Source organism: Gekko japonicus, unplaced genomic scaffold (genome assembly GCF_001447785.1).
Source record: "Gekko japonicus isolate JY-2015 unplaced genomic scaffold, Gekko_japonicus_V1.1 scaffold5, whole genome shotgun sequence".
NCBI classification, from domain to species: domain Eukaryota; kingdom Metazoa; phylum Chordata; class Lepidosauria; order Squamata; family Gekkonidae; genus Gekko; species Gekko japonicus.
Genome location: NW_015168652.1, coordinates 2108349 through 2127263, shown reverse-complemented (window position 1 = coordinate 2127263; position 18915 = coordinate 2108349). Strand labels below are relative to the sequence as shown.

Below are 18915 nucleotides of genomic sequence, written 5' to 3'. Positions count from 1 at the left end.
TGAGTGCGTCTTATGGACCGAAGGTTTAGAATATTTTTTTCCCTGTTTTCCTCCTTTAAAAACTAGGTGCGTCTTAAGGTCAGGTGCGTCTTATGGTCCGAAAAATACGGTAAGTTGGTGGAAACTGTTATTAATTAAAGAATTAGTAAGCACATTGATGAACAAAAACTATTGAGGCAGACTCAGCATGGGTTCTGTAAGGGAAGATCTTGTCTCACTAACCTGTTAGTGTTTTTTGAGGGAGTGAACAAACATGTGGACAAGGGGGACCCAATAGATGTTGTTTACCTTGACTTCCAGAAAGCTTTTGATAAAGTTCCTCATCAAAGGCTCCTAAGTAAGCTCAATAGTCATGGGATAAAAGGACAAGTCCTTTTGTGGATCAAAAACTGGCTAATTAATAGGAAACAGAGAGTGAGTATAAATGGGAAATTTTCTCAGTGGAGGGTGGTAAGCAGTGGGGTACCACAGGGATCAATACTCGGTCCAATGCTTTTTAACTTGTTTATTAATGATTTGGAGTTGGGAGTAAGCAGTGAAGTGGCTAAATTTGCAGATGACACAAGGTTGTTCAGGGTGGTGAGAACCAGGAAGGATTGTGAGGCACTCCAAAGGGATCTGTTGAGGATGGGCAAGTGGACGTCAACGTGGCAAATGGGGTTCAATGTGGCCAAGTGCAAAGTGATGCACATTGGAGCCAAAAATCCTAACTATAAATACACATTGATGGGGTCTGAACTGGCAGAGACTGACCAAGAGAGAGATCTTGGGAATCATAGTAGATAACTCAATGAAAATGTCGAGACAGTGTACGACTGCAATTTAAAAAGTCCAACACTATGCTGGGGATTATTAGGAAGGGAACTGAAAACAAATCAGCCAGTATCATAATGCCTCTGTAGCAATCAATGGTGCGACCTCATTTGGAGTACTGTGTACAGTTCTGGTCACACCTTAAAGAGGATATTATAGCATTGGAAAAAGTGGACAAAGGGGCAACTAGAATGATAAAAGGGTTGGAACACATTCCCTATGAAGAATGGTTAAAACGCTTGGGGATCTTTAGCTTGGAGAAATGACAGCTGGGGGGTGACATGATCAAGGTTTATAAGATTATGCGTGGGATAGAACAGGTAGAGAAAGAAGTACTTCTCTCCCTTTCTCACAATACAAGAACTCGTGGGCACACCATGAAATTGCTGAGCAGTCAGGTTAGAAAGATAAAAGGAAGTACTTCTTCACCCAAAGAGTGATTAACACATGGAATTCACTGCCACAGGAGGTGGTGGCAGCTAGAAGCATGGACGGCTTTAAGAGAGAATTAGATAAGCATATGGAGCAGAGGTCCATCGATGGCTATTAGCCACAAGGTATAGATAGGAACTCTCAGCCTGGGGCAAGTGATGCTCTGTATTCTTGGTGCTTGGGGGGGGTGAACAGTGGGAGGGCTTCTAGTGTCCTGGCCCCACTGGTGGACCTCCTGATGGCACCTAGTATTTTTGGCCACGGTGTAACAGATCGTTGGACTGGATGGGCCATTGTCCTGATCCAACATTGGCTTCTCTTATATTCTTATGTTCTTAATACCTTGCTGTCCAAATCTGATGATTACAGTGATCAGTATCTTGGAAAATGTCCTCTGAGCAGTAGAGAGGCGGAATGGGAGCGCTCTGAATTGGAACTGGAGTCTCTAAAGCAGAAGTCGAGGTATTTCCTGTGAGCTGGGAGAATAGCAACATGAAGATATGCCTCTGTGATGTCAATGGAAATGAGAAACTCTCCTGGTTGCAGAGATTCTATGATGGAGCATAGGATTTCCATCCTGATGTGCCTCATTTTGAGAAACCTATTCAAGAATTTTAGGTCCAGGATGGCCTTCCAATCTCTGTTTCTCTTTGGCACTGTAAAGAATATAGAGTAGACTCCTGACCCCTTGTTTGGAAATGGGACTGGTTCAATGGCTTTTATCAAACGGAGGTGTCAGATTGCCAGAAAGGCCCTCTGTCATTTTTCTGATCTGTTGGAAACTGGTGACTATATGAAGCATTTTGGAGGGAGGCTGGAAAATTCTATCGCGCAACCCTTGATGACTACTTTGATGGACCAGACATCTGCTTGAAACTGAATCCAGGTTTCTTTGAACAGAAGAAACTGTCCACCCCCACCAGAATGCTGCTGGCATCATACTCTAGGTTGCTTCCTGCCCTGATTGGGCTTTTTGAATTGAGGACCAAGTTGTCTTGAGAATCTGGATAGTTGCCCTCCTCTTCTGTAGAAGGGTCTTGACTGGCCACAGGACCTTCTTTGGTCTTGCCTGAATCTTGATAAAATGTGTTGGGAACAAAAGGAGGCCCCACTGTACTGCCTTCTATCCGTACACCTCAAGGTTTTAGGCAAAGCTTGCTTTTATCCCTTCTTTCCACAAGGATTTTGTCCACCCAATCTCCAAAAAGCCTGTCTCCCTGAAAAAGAATATGCTGTGATTATGGTTTTGGCATGAAAATCCACTGGCCATGCTTGGAGCCAGCGGGTCCTTCTTGCTGCAGCAGCTGACAACATGGCTCTAAACAACAACAAAAAAGTCTTAACTTGGTATCTGCAGTGATATTTTTCTGGACCAAAGCAGCTCTTGATATGATGGATGCCACTGTAGAACCCTTGACTGCCATCGCCATGGCTTCATGTGCCTTCCGTAAAGCAAAATCTACCCTATTGTCTAGGCTGTCCCAAGTGATGCCTTCCCCATATTCTGGTAAGAGGCCTGAGGATTGCAGAGCCATGATGGGAGTGTCTACTAGTGGCAAGCTGGCAGCGAGGCAATTTCTCTTGGCACGCTTTTTTCCATGCGCCAAGTGGTCAGCCAAGGCTGCATGTGAGGACTGCATGCGGGCCATGCCGCTCTCCTTGGCAGGCTGCCTTGTGTCAGGGGTGCCTTGCCTATGAGGGAGGGCTCAGTCTCCGCAGCTGACATGAAACCAACATACTCTTACAGGCATAGCGTCCTTAAGCGGCTACCGCACCTGTCCGTACTCTCAGGGTCCACAGAGGGAGAGGGAGAAAGAGAAAAGGGGGGAAAGGAGAAGGCAAGGCAGAATCAATAGGCGGGAAGAGGACAAAGAGAAACAGAAAGTAGATGAGATAGGGCAGAACCCATTTCCCTAGCTGCACTCCTTTCTGAGGCAGGAAACAAATTGAAGAGGGTGACTCCCATGATGCTGAAGACCGGAGGCTGAAAATTAGTTCCTGCCTCCCTTGATTGGGCAGAGGGAATCACTCCACCAAGATGTCCTCTGCCTCAGAGGAAGAAAGTATTAAAACAAGGCATATAGTTCAGTGGCAGTGTAAATGATAAAAAAATAATAAAGTAATCTAGCTGACACTTACTTCAAGTCCTACAGCAGCAATGATAGTTCTTAAACATAGAGTTCCAGAAAATAATACACATATCTTATTGGCAGGAAAGTAGGGATAGGGAGGGAAAGGGTAAGAATCTGCATTTTATAGAAAACTGACAGCCATAACTTCCTTACCTCCTCAACCAAACACTGGGCAGTATCCATGGAATGTGTCTAAAGTGAGAACAAGCTCCCCCTCCCATACTAGGTTCACAGCTGAACTGTGTGAATTAATTAACAGGCCTGAGTAGATGACCTTATATATGTGTGTGTGTATACACACACACACACTAATAGCCAAGTATCTGCGTGCAGATACTTATTTTCATTAGCCACTCTTTGACTTTGTTCTCAATCACCAGCTTGTGTATCTCTAACCTAACCAAAACTTTGATGGCCTACATCCAGCAGGGCAGAAAAGCAGGACAACCAATTAATGATACGAGATTTGCCTGTTCTCAGGACTCCCCGGTATGCAAAAAAGTTTTAATTCATCAATTATACATAAATAGTTCTCACAAGCACTGAATGTGCTTGTTTAATTAATGCTTAACAACCCCCAAAAATCTGCGAAGGAGGACAGTTAGCATCTATTAAGGGTGGGGAGAACAGAAAGCGTATGGGAAAGCGGCCTGCACAAGTATTCTGGAGAGCGTGAAGCAGGGCCCCCCCCCACCATCAGGATGGGGAAGATCTACAGCTGCACTATATCACTCAAATCCAGGTCTTTATAAACTTCTTGCTCACCTAGCCCCAAATCTTAGTGCCACAATCAATGACAGAAGAGTGTTAGACTGCTGAAGTTCAAAAGTAACTTGTCTAAGATACCTAGCATTTGTGTATGATGGGAGAAGGGAATCTCTGAAATGGAACATCTTTACACAATGGGTGCGTTCAGACGGGCCGTTTAGTCCGTTTTTGGCCCGCCTCAGAAACGGATTTTATCTACACGGCTCAAAACCGCTTTAACCCGGAGTATTTTGATACCAGGTGCCCAAGTGGTGTTTCCCTGATTCTCTGGTTCCAGCCGCACTTTTCTGATGTCTGATGGTTCCTGTGGTGGCGAGCGACTTCCGATTTAATCCCCCTCCCCGCTTGAAAGCTGCCTGAGGCTTCCGCTTTTCGCCTGCCATTCTTTTTTAAGTGTTGGTGGTGTGGCGTATAGGCGGAGGTCTGCCGCTGCATTATTAAAAACAATGTTTAAACGGTGCCTAAGTTTTAGCGTTTAGACGAGTTCGGGATCTCACGGAGGCCAGTTTCAGGGTAAACGTTTAAAGGCAAGTGTCCCTTTAAAGTTTAAAGGGAAGTGTTACAGCAGTTAGGTTGAAGTGGAAATTGCTGTTCTGTGCACGTGCAAACATTTTAGTTCTACAGATGGCCTCCTGTGTGCATGCCCAAACTGAGAGAGAGAGAAAACCAACACCGACGCACGCTCCCACATGTGGACGGCAGGGAGCGATGTGGCTGCGCAGCGATCTGGAACAAGGAGGTGAGTGTGATCGCGATTCTCCAGGTTAAAAAAAACAACGAATGGGGCCGGAGCAGTTTAACCCGCTCCCAGCACGCCGTTTGACCGCACCCAATGACTCAAAGCCAGAGAAAACAATAACTAGCTTAATTCAATAGGATTCAAGTGTGACGCTCTTTGATTCTAACTTCTTTAACAAGTGGTGTGCTGTATATATTGCTTAACAAAAATTGACTTCATACATCATGTATGCCAATGTAGTCAAGCTAACAATAATTTCCAAACATCTGCTTTTAAAGAGTAGTTCCATACACATTGTATGACAGCAAACATGAACTTGCCATCAAGTTTGCGTTCAACAAAGCCATAACCAATCCCATGATGGATGTACCCAACAACACAAGAATCACATGATTCATCAAATCCCCCACTTGATTTTTTTTTGAGAGATGCATAAAAAAACACAAGTTTGCATCTTAAAAATGTTATGTGTGAAGCAGAGAGTAAAGAAGAGAAGAATAGATTGGATTTATACCTCATCCTTTACTATCTGAAGGAGTCTCAGAGCTGCTTACAATTTCCTTTCTCTTCTGAGAGCTCTTTCGAGAACTGCTCTTTCCAAAACAGCCCTGAGAGAACTGTGACTAACCCAAAGTCATGCCAGCAGCTGCATGTGGAGAAGTGGGAAATCCACGCTCCTAACCACTACATCAAACTGACTCTCTTAGGACATGACTGGATTAAGTAAAAACAGAATACTTACCTGCTTTGAACCAGGAACTTTGCTGTTGTCCTTCTCTGTAAGAACCCACTTCAAAATATTATGGAAAGAGGGTTTTTTCCACGTTGGCCAAGGGTTGGCAAACTTCCCATCTTTACCTCTCTTCGATTTTGTGACATCTTCCTCCAACCTGTAATCCAGTCGGAAGCTTTTCCGGGATACCCGAGAGGAATCACTGTCTCGGGAACCTTGACTTGAATGCTGACGCTTCCTTAGAGCTTCTTTAGGATAATGACTGCAAGCAGACAAAGGCTGTTCTTCATCCATTTCTTTCAGTAAAGAACTAGGGAAAAAATAACATTCAGACCAGTTACTTGCCCTCCAACTGAAAAATGCTAGAAACATCAAGCTATGCCCCTAAAATAAACCTGTGAGCAGCTGCTATGTCTCCATTTTTCAGAACAAAGAATGTCAAACGAACGCATCTTAGCAGGCAGACATTTCAGCATCTTCAATATTCAGGACTCTTGCATGGAACCCAGACCACCTTTGATGGGAAAGTGGGCTAAAAGCCACACACACACAATCTAACTCACCCTCCCAGATACTAGTTTTTGAAGATGGAGGAAGCAGGTGGAATAATTTCAACAAACTGAAGTTTTCTTGCATACCTAGACTACCCATGCCCGGTTTGCCCTCCCCATATGGACTCCTAGCACATAGCCAGGTGAGGAACCCACTGGACTCAGATTGCTAAACTGCAACACTATGAAAAATAAGTTTACGCTCATCAAAATGGATGTCATTTATTTATGGTTTGCAAATAAAGTCAAATGTAACACGCATATACCAAACATTTTAGAAGCCCTAGCTCGGTTGATTTCACACATTTGGAGAACAGCAAGCAGGGTGGATTTGATTTAAATCACTAGTCAATAAGACTCAATTTAAATCATGGTTTTCTACATTAAGGCTCATTCTTGCTGGCCTTAATATTTACAACCCAGATGAAGGTTTCATTTTAGTATAATCACTTTTCAGGTTAGTTTTAGTTATATCAGAAAATTAATGACTGGTTATTTACCACTTGAAATAGATAATTATGAAATCATTCCAAGGAGAACTATTTCCGGTTTAATAGGTTAATCATTCATATTTGGACAACTTTTCTGCTATACTTTATTGGAAGAAGAAAAACAATCATTAACAATAACGATTTAAATTGTTTTATTTAACTAAAACAATAAAATTATATGGCATATGTATTCTTGTATTTGCTTAAACATATCCATGAAAATACACTCAAAGATTTCAAGATTTTTGGAGTATTCCACTCAAAAAGTTTCACTTTCATTTGTACTGCTTGCCCCTCCCTCCTCACACTTAGCTCTTAACATCTCCGCCTTACCCAGACCTATTCCACCCCAAACATCCTTATATTCATTGAACGTCTTGAAACTTAGCACTTAAGAGAGAAGGAGTTGGTTCTGTGTGCACTGATTTGCAGAGGACCAATACAAGTGAGGTCTCTTAACTCTGTATTCTATTTGTTTTATAACATTTTGCTGTGAAAAAGAGGCATGTTAGCTCTGCAGACACAAATTCAGTTTTGAACTGCAAAATCAAGCACCCGTGATAATATCTTCTAGATAGAAAAATTGCCCAAAATAATCTTACAGAAACTCCTGGGAGAGCATAATGTTTTGAATGGATTAATGGAATTCATTTACCCCCCCCCCAAAAAAATTAAACAATGCATGAATATACAACCTTACGCTACATAATCAAAAACTAACCCATATTTCATGATGAATAACCTTTGGACTGTAATGTATCTTAAACAGAAAACTATCTTTTGATAGATTTCCCCCCAAAAGTCATTCTATTAAAAACATTTGATTTTTTAAAAAAACATTGATTTTTATCCACCTTAAGAGCAAGTAAGTGTTTTCCCACTGCAAGCTATGAACTTCCGCCAGATTAAAATGAACCCTCCAGCTAGGAACACCGAAACAAATAATGCAAGGTTGCAAGGTTCGCCTCAGGAAACATCTTGGGACTTTGGGAATGGAGCCAGGAGCAAGGATGTGACATCACTTCTGTGATGTCACATCCTGTGATTTCACATCCAGGTCCACCCTCCACATCCAGAAGGTTCTTGTGATTCCCTGATAGGAGCTTGTGCTTCTAACATAATGGTTGCTCTCAACTCATTCTCCATCCAAGTCACACACATTGGTACCATTTAAGGTTGTCAGGTGAGGTTGACAAGCCAGTGGGGGACTTTACAGGAGCCTCTGGGAGAGGGAAAAACACAATTGAACTCCAAAGGGAGTTCTGGCCATCATATTTAAAGGAACCATATTCCTCTTAAATGCCTTCCCTCCATTGGAAATAATGGAGAGTGGGAGCTTCCGGTTTATGGCGACACGCAGGCAGACACATCTCCCGGACGTCCCGGGGATGTAAACTGCACACCAGCATGTGGGAGGGGGTCCGACGGGTCACGACCCCCTGGGAGCCTTGGTAAAAGGCTCCAAGCCAGGGTGCTTTGGAAGGGCAACCTCTTCGATGGCTGAAAGCCGAATTGAGGCACCCCTCCGCCCTGAAGGTCCTGCCGCTGAGTGACCACATGGTACGAGTGCTGCTGACCAGGACAAGCGTTGGAGATGGATGTGGTCTACAGGTCCTATTCATCGTACATCAAGAAAAATAATCTGCCTGGGGAAATAGTGGTCAGATTCTCGAAGAGACACATGAGAGCAAATTTTGAAAGCAGATTCGGGAACACCCTTGAAAATTGGAGGCAATAATATCAGGATTTTAAAAGATATTCCATTTGATATAAGACACAAGAGGAAGAACTATAAAGAATTAATCATTTTCTTACAAACAAATGGCATCAGTTACAGATGGTTAACCTCAGAAGGCGTCATTTTCATAAACTTTCATAAAAAAGAAAAGATTGACTCTGTTTTTAAAGCACATGAATTTCTGCGGACACAGCTTGGGGAACCAGAAGAGGGCAAAGAGGAGGAAAAAGAAAACAAATCTGATGGCGAGTTGGGTTCGGGGTCTTCGGACGAGGACTCCCCCTCTGAAAAGGGGGCGGCTGCCCCCAAAAGCCCTTATAAACTGAGGATTAGAAAAGATAAGAATAAATAAGGGCTGAAGGACTCTGATTTGTGCCTGAAAAAATGTTGAAATAACTTGGGGATGCTCTGGGAATTTCTTTAAATAGTTAAAGGGATGGTTAAATGATAATTAATCTAGCATAACTGACTAAATTCATTGTATTATTACTAGCTTTTTGAAAATAGCATGGTGTTAAGGTGATGTATGATCTCCTACTCTTGGGTTTTTAGTTAGTTGTGGGTCTTTTTTCTTTATTCCCTAGATGTAGTTCCCTTTCCTATATTTTCTGTTGTAGTTTTGTAGTCTGAAAACCCCCCAATAAAAACCTCCCCCTAGGAGGATGAAAAAATAATAATAATAGAGAGTAGAAGCATCTTCTTTTGGGGCTCATAGAATTAGACCCCATGTTCTAATCTTTTTGAAACTTGGGGGGGTTAGGAGAGTTTTTCCCGTTTTTTTCGGGGGGAAACGGAAATTTTTGGAAAAATTGAAAAAATGCTACATTAGCATTTCTTTTGTCTTTTCTAGATTGAAAGTCATTCTGTTACTTTAGGAACATAAAATATGACTATGGACATTTTTACTTGGCATGAAATTATCACAACTAGCATATTAAAAATATAGTGTATCCAAACAATTATTACAAACAGAATACCCACCCACATGCAAAAGCAAAACTGAAACTTTTTTATTTTCTTCTGACAATCGTACTTCCTAAAGGAAGAAATGCAGCTTGTTCTTGCATTGGAGAGTTCAGTTTGTAACCTAGGACTTGCTTGTCCTCAGTGCACAGAAATTAGATCAGATACCATATATATATATATTTTAGAAATGATTTGGAAAATATTTGAACACCATATCTTAAAATATTTTATTCATCATGTTAAAATAAAACGTTCCATAATCATTTTTTTTCTATTTTCAATTTTTCCAATTTTTCGGGGGGAAAAAACAAAAAAGGCTTCAAGAAAAAAATGGGGGGAAACTGTTTTTTTCTGAATTTTTCCATTTTTTTCTGGGCTTTCACATCTCTATCCTTGCCCCTAACTGGGGATTGGCAACCCTAAAATGATAGCTTGATTGCTAATCCAGTTGCTTAGAACTGAAAGGCCTTATGAGGTCCCAAGAGTTCTGTGTGGTTATAGTAACTATTGATCAGAGGTCAAACACCAATGATATGGAGAACCAAACTCTTCAACCAAAAAATTACTCACACAATTTTTTCCACTGGAAAACATAAGCAGGTTTAAACAGGAAAGGTGGTTAATAGTAGGACCTGTGGTTAGCATCTAGAAACATTCCCTGAGGTGAATCTCAGCTTCTATTAGCTGAATTTTAAAAGTTGAATCAGATTCCATTTTATCTGCAGGCCAAAGCCTCCCTCTTTGCAGTTTCAATATCGTTAAATGAAAAACACTCCAATAATAGTATGTGGTATATACTTTGTTAGCTAAAGTGCTGATCCCATGTAGCTCAGGGCCAGATTGTAGGCCTGTATTTTAGGATGCTTCCATTTTATTACTTTGTGTTGCCTTGCACTATTTTAGAGGTTTTATGCATTTTAATCTACAAATGCCATGAGAATTCTTATTTCCTTCTGCAGTAAACCTTTGGATATCAGCATGTGCATATATTAGTTTGTTTACAGTATACGATTAGTGAGATGTTTTGGGGCCGAGCAGGAAGTTTGTCTTTAATTGGCTATGGAAGTCTATTTTTCCATCTGCTTCATACCATATGAAAGAGCAGAGGCTTATTTCAATAGGTCTGGGTGGAGCAGATTGGTAATTATGGGTGGCAGATTAAGTGTGGGCTGATAGTTAAATTAGTTTAATCATCCAGCACCCTGAAGTATCTTGGGCTTGGGAGTGGTATATCTGACACTTCAGGTTGCCTGATCCAAATGCATGGGCAGGGACCTCTGTTGGTTCTGGTCATCAATGTCTGAAACTTTACCGTCTAACACAAGGCAATGGCCTGAATGACCAGCTTCTCTCAGCAAAACTTTGGTGTGCAAAGATGAACAAGAAGAGAAGAGATTGGATTTATACCCCGCCTTTCACTACCCGAAGGAGTCCCAGAGCAGCTTACAATCTCCTTTCCCTTCCCCTCCCCACAACAGACACCCTGTGAGGTAGGTGGGGCTGAGAAAGCTCTCTTGAGAACTACTCATAAGAGAACAGCTCTGAAAGAACTTGTAACTGACCCAAGGTCACACCTGCAGTTGCATGTGAAGGAGTGGGGAATCAAACCTGGTTCTCCCAGATTAGAATCCGTGCTCTTAACCACTACGCCAAACTGGCTCTCAGAAGTGAAAGGGGCAACTTGGTTTTTGCTCTCTGGTGGGAGAGCACCCCTGGTAAACCCACTGGATAGCCTTTAAAGGTGCCCATACTAATTGGAGTGCTCAAGAATTTAACTTTAACAGCTGAACTGCAACTGATTGTTTTAAATATATATATGCATAATAACATTCTGGTTCCAGTGAAAGGTTGTGGAGGGGAATTGTCACAAGACCTGGAATCTAAAGGTTCTCTGCACTTTTGGACAAAACACCAGGAAAGAGATGCTGAAGACTCAAAACTGGTCTGAAAAAGGACCATGCCTCATATTGGCTCACAAAAGGAAATCAAAGTGGACAGTGAACCAAGCATGACAGATACTTTGTATTTTAAAAATCTTTCTGCAATCTTTCTAAATTTCAACACAGTATATACTACAACACAGACAAGAGACATATCAAAAAGCATGTCCAATACAGTGTCAGGGAAATATAGAAGAGCAAGTAAAACATTAGGAGAACAGACTCAGGACGTGACGAAAGGTAGCTCAACAAGAAAGGGGAGCCCCAGCATAAGGGAGGCTGTGGCTAAAGGTAAAAAATGAGTGGGAGGAAAAGGGGGAACAAGAAAGGTGGTGTGGGGTGAAATGTCAAGTCCACTAAGTTACCTAAACCTTTGGGTACAGATTGAATGTCCCAGGCAACTCAAGGCACCTATCAAACTTGTACTTTTAAGGTTAACGGTTACAGTTCAAGGGTTGCTATGACAAACATCACAGCCAAGAATCGCATCTATGCATACAGTTACCATACTCTTTTAGAAACTAGGATTAGGCTGCAAAGCAAAGGCAAACAAATCTTTACTGGATTCTAAAGGAAGACCTTTTAGTATTGGTGCATTAGTGCATTTTGTAGACAATCAATTTTCAACAGAGTCCCACTAATAGAGGTATAATCCTGAATTATCAGTCACCTTTGACAATAATGGGGTAAACGTGCACCCATTTCTCCAAGAAATCTAGCTTAAATACTTTAAGCACCATCAGAAAAGGAAGTTAACAGAGATGCCTGTTCTTTGCACAAGAACTGACCTGCTTACTTAAATGTTGACAATGCCATTTCATCCATTATTTTGGTATTAAATTCAAAACTACATTAGTGCAAATGGTTCCTGAGATTTTATGCAGATCTAAAAGCAGCTAAATATCACTGTTGTAACTAAGATATCCATGTCTTGGCTTGAGATGACAAAGCTTCCTGTATTATCATCTAGCTGCTGCAAGGCAGCTTTGAGGAAAAGTGAAATTGTGATGTCAGAGGAGGTGACATAACTAGAATGAGGAAAGTAGCACAATCACAGGTATGTGTGTCCCCCCACAACCTTCTTTCAGAGGTGTTTTAAGGCATCTGAGTCAGTCTCCTACACTAAAAGCTAGTGCTGTATAGAGGGTTAGGGCACTGGACTGGGATCTGGGAGACTGCCTGTTTGGGTGATAATAGTATGGAGAGGTGGACAGAGGGGAAATGAGGAGTCACCCCACATGTCCTTGAATGTTCCCTACCATGCAACTGGGCCTGGCCCCCAGAGGATGGCACCACATAACTGGACCACAATTTTCCTAGGTAGAGGCTGCCAGCAGGGGCGGGAGAGAGAGGAAAAACTTAAGACTGAGGGACAGATAAAGGTAGGTTGGCTGTTGGGTTGGAAGAAGATATGGTTACCAACTCCATGTTAGGAAATACCTTGATATTTGGAGGGTGGAGCCTGCGGAGTGGGAGGTTTGAGGGGGGGAGGGGCCTCTGAAGGGTATAATGTCATAGACTCCACCTTTCAAAACAGCCATTTCCTCCAGGGGAACTAGGATTGCCAGCCTCCAGGTGCGGGCTGGAGATCACCCAGAATTACAACTGATCTCCAGATAACAGAGATCTATTCTCCTGTAGAAAATGGCTGCTTTGGAGGGTGGACTCTATGGTATTATACCCTGCTGAGGTCTCTTCTCTCCCAAACTTTGCCAACCAAGACTCCACCACCAAATTTCCCAACCTGGAGCTGGCAACCCTAAGGGAGAACTGATCTCTGTAGTTGTGAGGTCTGTTGTAATTCCAGGAGACAGGGGTCATTTCGTAGAAAAAGAGCTAGGGGAACTCATTAGCATAACTCATTAGCATATGTCACACCCCCTGACATCAGGGGCCCGGCGGTGGACCTGCAAGGCCAGCGGGAGTGCGAGGAAGCCCTGCAAAGGCCCTCCCTGGCCCCAGGCAGGGGTGGGGAGAGGCGGGGAGGAAGCAACTTACCCTCCCTCTTCTCCTGCCTCCTCCTGGCTGAATGAGGGCTGGAAGCGGGGTGGCCGGAAGCAGGGGGCGGGGCTTCGTCATGTGCCCTGCCCCCTGCACCTCACCCGGGGGGACTGCGTCCCCCCGCATCCCCCCCGAAATGACCTCTGCCAGGAGATCTCCAGGCCACACCTGGAGGTGGGCAACCCTAGGAAAGAAGGGGAAAAGAAGAGGCAATGGGGGCTTTCACTAAAGGGTAAGAGGGAATAGTGAGGGAGGGGGGAAAGAAATGCTTCCTGCAAGTCTTTGGAGATTTCCACTTGTATATTCTAATAGTGAAGTCAGCCAAATCCTAGGATACTTTAATCCAAAAACTGGACCCATGAAGGGCCAAGACTGATCTTTTCACAAACCTGAAAAACGCCCCAGGCAGAAAAGTCTGAAATCTTTAAAAAACAAACATTTGGGAGGTTAAAAATCCCAAAATGATAAAAGGAATGTTTGCAGCTTTAAAAAAGGAAGTCCCCAGTGGCTGTTGCTAGGCAACCACAGCACAGTAGGCTCGGTTTCTGTCAGTAAAAGGCAGGGGTAGGGGGGCTGGGTCCTCCTCAAGGCCTTTTTTGGCCTTTGATGGAAGACTCACTGGGGCCAGGCCTGGCAGCAACCACAGAGTGACTTGATACCATCTGACCTGCATGAACCACCTAGGCCTGGCTGCTTGCTACTGTTCAACAGCAGGCACCCTATAAAAGCCAGTGTGGTATAGCAGTTAGAGGAGGGTCTGGAAAATCCAGGTACAAATTACCAATCTGCTGTGGAAGCTCACTGTGAGCCAGGCATATACTTTTGGCCTAACCTACCTTAAAGGATTGTAGTTAGGATAAAAGGAGGAGAGGGAAATGATGTAAGATCCTTTGGTCCCTACTGTGGAGAAAGGAAAGGTATAAATGAAGTAAATGAATAATAAACATAGCTGAAGATGGGAGGCAGATAAAAGGTAGGCTGGTGAATAGCTGAGGAAAGGATGAGGCAGAGAAAAGGAAGAGGACACGGGGGCTGCCAGGAGGAGGGAAGGGGATACAGGGGGAAGTGATGTGTCTCCCTTGAGGGTTCCATACCATGCAAGTGGGCCTGGCCCAGCAGTTGGCACCACATAACTGGGCCACAGTTGTCCTAGACAGAGGCTGCAGGGAGGGAAGGGAGGCTGAAGACAGAAGGGCAGATAAAGATACGTTGACTTGGGTGGGAAGGAGAGAAGGAACAGAAAAATGAGCTTTCATGGAAGAGAAAGAGGAAACAGTGGAGGAGGAGAAAATCAGGCCCCCCCCACCAGTTCTTGCAGGTTCCTGCTTGTTTCACTTTAGTTCTGGTTTTCTGCATGTTGGGACTAGATATATCATAGCCTTGGGCAAAATGTCAGTCTCAGGGCCCAAGCGTCACTAGGTTTTCAAACAATACTCAAGTAAGAATGGGACAGGTTGCCCATTTGTATGATAAGGTAGGGCATAACAGCAATGCCTCTGCCTTTGTATGTATTCTTTCATCCAACAAAAACAGGACCTATTTCATGCATAGAACCCTCCATAACTTTGAGCAACAGTTTGAATTAAATTTGTTCGAACCCTTAGAGAAGATGGGAAACCTTGGCTCAGTGGTGCAGCACCTGCATGGCATGCAGAAAGTCCCAGGTTCAGTCCCCAGCATTCCAGTTGAAAGGACCAGGTAATAGGTTATGTGAAAGGTTATGTGAGGATTGTGAGGTACTCCAAAGGGATCTGTCAAGGATGGGCAATTGGGCGTCAACATGGCAAATGGGGTTCAATGTGGCCAAGTGCAAGGTGATGCACATTGGAGCAAAAAATCCTAAATATAATGTTGATGGGGTCTGAACTGGCAGAGACTGATCAGGAGAGAGATCTTGGAGTTGTAGTAGATAACTCACTGAAAATGTCGAGACAGTGTGTGTGACTGCAATAAAGAAGGCCAATGCTATGCTGAGGATTATTAGGAAGGATATTGAAAACAGCACAGCCAATAACATAATGCCCCTATATAAATCAATGGTGCAACCTCATTTGAAATACTGCGTGCAATTCTGGTCACCACACCTTAAAAAGGATATTATAGCTTTGGAAAAAGTGCAGAAAAGGGCAACTCGAATGATAAAAGGGGAACACTTTCCCTATGAGGAAAGGTTAAGGCGCTTAGGTCTCTTTAGCTTGGAGAAACGACGACTGAGGGGTGACATGATTGAGGTTTATAAGATTATGCATGGGAAAGAACAGGTAGAGAAAGGTACTTTTCTCCCTTTCTCACAATACTAGAACTTGTGGGCACTCCATGAAATTGCTGAGCGGTCGGGTTAGAACGGATAAAAGGAAGTACTTCTTCACCCAAAGAGTGATTAACACTTGGAATTCAAGTGGTGGCGGCTACAAGCATGGACGGCTTCAAAAGGGAATTAGATAAGCATATGGAGCAGAGGTCCATCCATGGCTATTAGCCACTAGGTATAGACAGGGACTCTGGGGCAAGTGATGCTCTGTCATCTTGGTGCTTGGGGGGGGTCAACAGTGGGAGGGCTTCTAATGTCCTGGCCCCACTGGTGGACCTCCTGATGGCACTGGTATTTCTGGCCACTGTGTGATACAGAGTGTTGGACTGGATGGGCCTTTGGCCTGATCCAACACTGGTATCTCTTATGTTCTTATGTTCTTAAAGCCCCCTGCCTGAGACTGCGGAGAGCTGCTATCAGTCTGAGTGGACAATTATTACCTTGATGGATCAATGGTCTAATCCATTATAAGGCGTCTTCATGTATCTGTACAACATGTATTTTTAAGACTCCTTAGAAGGCTAAGGGGATGGCAACTTAAATAATTTTATGGATGCTTCAAACACAACACTTTCTACCTTAATATCACTTCTCTATATGGGGAACAAATGAAACATATATAATGCTGTTTATGTTGGATACAGATAAGTAAACTGATTAATGTGGTGAACAGCACAGCATGCAAGAATGCAAAAGACGAGAACTTAGGACTATAAATAGATCTATATAATTTCTGAATCTCTGAGACAACATACAACAGGAAATCAATATATCCCATTTTCTGTACACTTGGTAGAATATTGACATCTGTTCTCTATTTAAACAGACTATGACAAATGAATAATCACTCTCTCAACACACAAGGAATTAAAAAAACTCTTATAGCTGTCAATAAACATTACTTGGCAAATCACCTGTCTGCAAAGGTTCATATCCCAGTAAAAATATCCTTGAACAGTCTAAAGAAGCCAACTTACACCAATGTACTTTTCATCTCCAATTAACTTCTTCGTAACTATTTCAACTTAATGGCTTATGAGACAGTGACTTGTAACTACACCTATCCTCCTTCATCATGTTTACAATCTAGGAATGGTAAATATGATGGCTTGGACACACAGAGTGTATCAGAGGAATACAAGCGTTTTTCAACTGTCAAGACCTTTAACAACATAGTACAACTCCTTTTCAGACATACTTGTGTACAGGACAGCATTATTTCAGCTACTACCAATTTTTAAAAACATGATAAACAAATCTATCAATGCTAAAATATGTTACTTTGGTATGCATTGCTTAACTGCAATCCAAGATTAACATGGTGACCCAAATCACTCTTTGGTGAGAAAATTCAATTACAATCTATGAAACTAATTTCCAAATATATACACAGTAACAATATACATTTATGATACCTATTGATCATGCTTTACTTTTGGTAATCCACCCACACACACACTTCAAAATGGGGGGGGCAAGACTTTACACAACCCACAGAGATAGGCTAATACCAGTGAAGTTCTTGAAATCCAGAAATTCCTAAAATCGTTAACTTTCTGTAAGCTGAAGCCCCACTGAAATACAACCAGGTACAGGACTGCAGGTTTTAAAACAGAGTTTTCCATTTTGCTTTTTAATTTTTAATGTCTGACATGGGAACTCTCAGTTTGCTCGTAGTGCTAGCAGAACATTTTAGCGAGCGCCTGTTTAATGGCTGCAGTAGCATCTGCACCAGCTCTTGGTGCTTACATAACCAATACACAGACCACTGTTCATTTCCTTACCAAGAGAAGATACATATCCTGACAAGACAGAATCACAATTGATACAAATGCCTGAGTTTACAGGGGCAGTTTAGAAGGAATGGTACAGTATAGAAATGAACAGTTAACCAGACAACAGGCTGTCTAATCCAGCATATTTACCTGAAAAATCAGAAACGGAGAGCACCAGAATATTTGCCAGTAGATATTCTTGCTATCTCTTTTTGTACATGCAAATTTACTCTCTCACTAATTACAGTCCTGAATTACAATGGATTTACAACTTCCCACTAGCCACCTACACCTTGTAATTAGGAAGTGTTTTGAAAAGCAGAGAAGGAAATAAACAGAATTTAGATTATTTTAAGATACCACTTAATGAAGACGAATCTAGAGAGAATGTGGCTGCTGTGTGTCATTTTTCAGGGATGGCACTGGAGGAAAACAACCTTTACTTTTATGTTCCACTTCCAACCCATCTAGAAACGTCTATTCGCCCTTGCTATGCAACAAATGGTAGGGAAACAATAGCACAAAGAGCATCATAGGAACCTGGCGCAGCCCATGGAAGGCCAGGTCCGCACTGGGTCTTGCTACAGCTGCCCCAATCAGCCAAAAAGGAAAAAGCTCTGCCTACAGAACAATTTCCAAACTCAACAATTTCTCTCCCATTTTAAAAAATGAACAACACAGTTACCTTGGAGATAAGGCCACCATGAAGAGCTTTGGAAGCAAAAAGATATTTGCGTGTCTGTGTGTGTTTTTAAACACACACAAAGAGGCTTAATTATGATGTTGATAAGGAAATGCCTCCTGTAATCTTAGCTAATGGTGAGGCATAAATAGGGCTATTTTGGGGCAGGAACGGAGTTCCAGCTGGCTTCAGAGTTGGCCACGCCCACTACAGCCAAAACCTCTGTGTGCTTGGCTACAGAGGGAAGGCCTGGAGAACGACACCCCCCCCCGCAACTCTGAGGGGGGTGGACCAGGGAGGGCCCTGGAAGGATCAGGGAGAAAGGGAAGGGCTGGCTTGCCCGGGTGCCCCGCAGCCTTCCCTTCAAGGGGGGGGCTTGCACGGCACCCCGCGGCTACGGGGCACCCAGGCAAGCCAAGGGAAGGTTCACTGCCTTCCCTTCCCTCCAAGGACTGGCTTGCCCAGGCTCCCTGCAGCTGCAGGGCGCCCAGGCAAGCCAAGGGAAGGCATGGGGTGTGCCATAATATGCTAATGAGTTGTGCTGTCAGGGGTGTGGCATAATATGCTAATGAGTTTCTGCTACTGGGTGTGGCCTATTATGCTAATGAGTTCCTGCTGGGCTTTTTCTACAAAAAAAGCCCTGGGCATAAAACATCTTCTCCACTCATTGGTATTATGAAACCACAACACTATTAAAGGTGCTTTAAAAAAACTGTAGGCCCAAGCAAGTCAAAAAAGGAAATGTTGCCTACATATTCCTTGAGACATTATGCAACCTGGTAAATCATGGCACTTTTTAATTCCATAATGGTTAATGGTGTGATTTCATTATGGCTATTTCCC

The 18915-nt window shown here is 43.0% G+C and overlaps 1 protein-coding gene across 1 annotated transcript in view; it reads right to left on the bottom strand.

Annotated features, from left to right (window-relative positions):
* NAPEPLD (N-acyl phosphatidylethanolamine phospholipase D) overlaps positions 1–18915 on the bottom strand; it is a 55020-nt gene that overhangs the window by 28659 nt on the left and 7446 nt on the right. The window contains exon 2 of the mRNA XM_015415064.1: positions 5627–5927. Coding sequence (XP_015270550.1) covers positions 5627–5927 — 301 coding nt within the window. The remainder of the gene's footprint in view (positions 1–5626; positions 5928–18915) is intronic.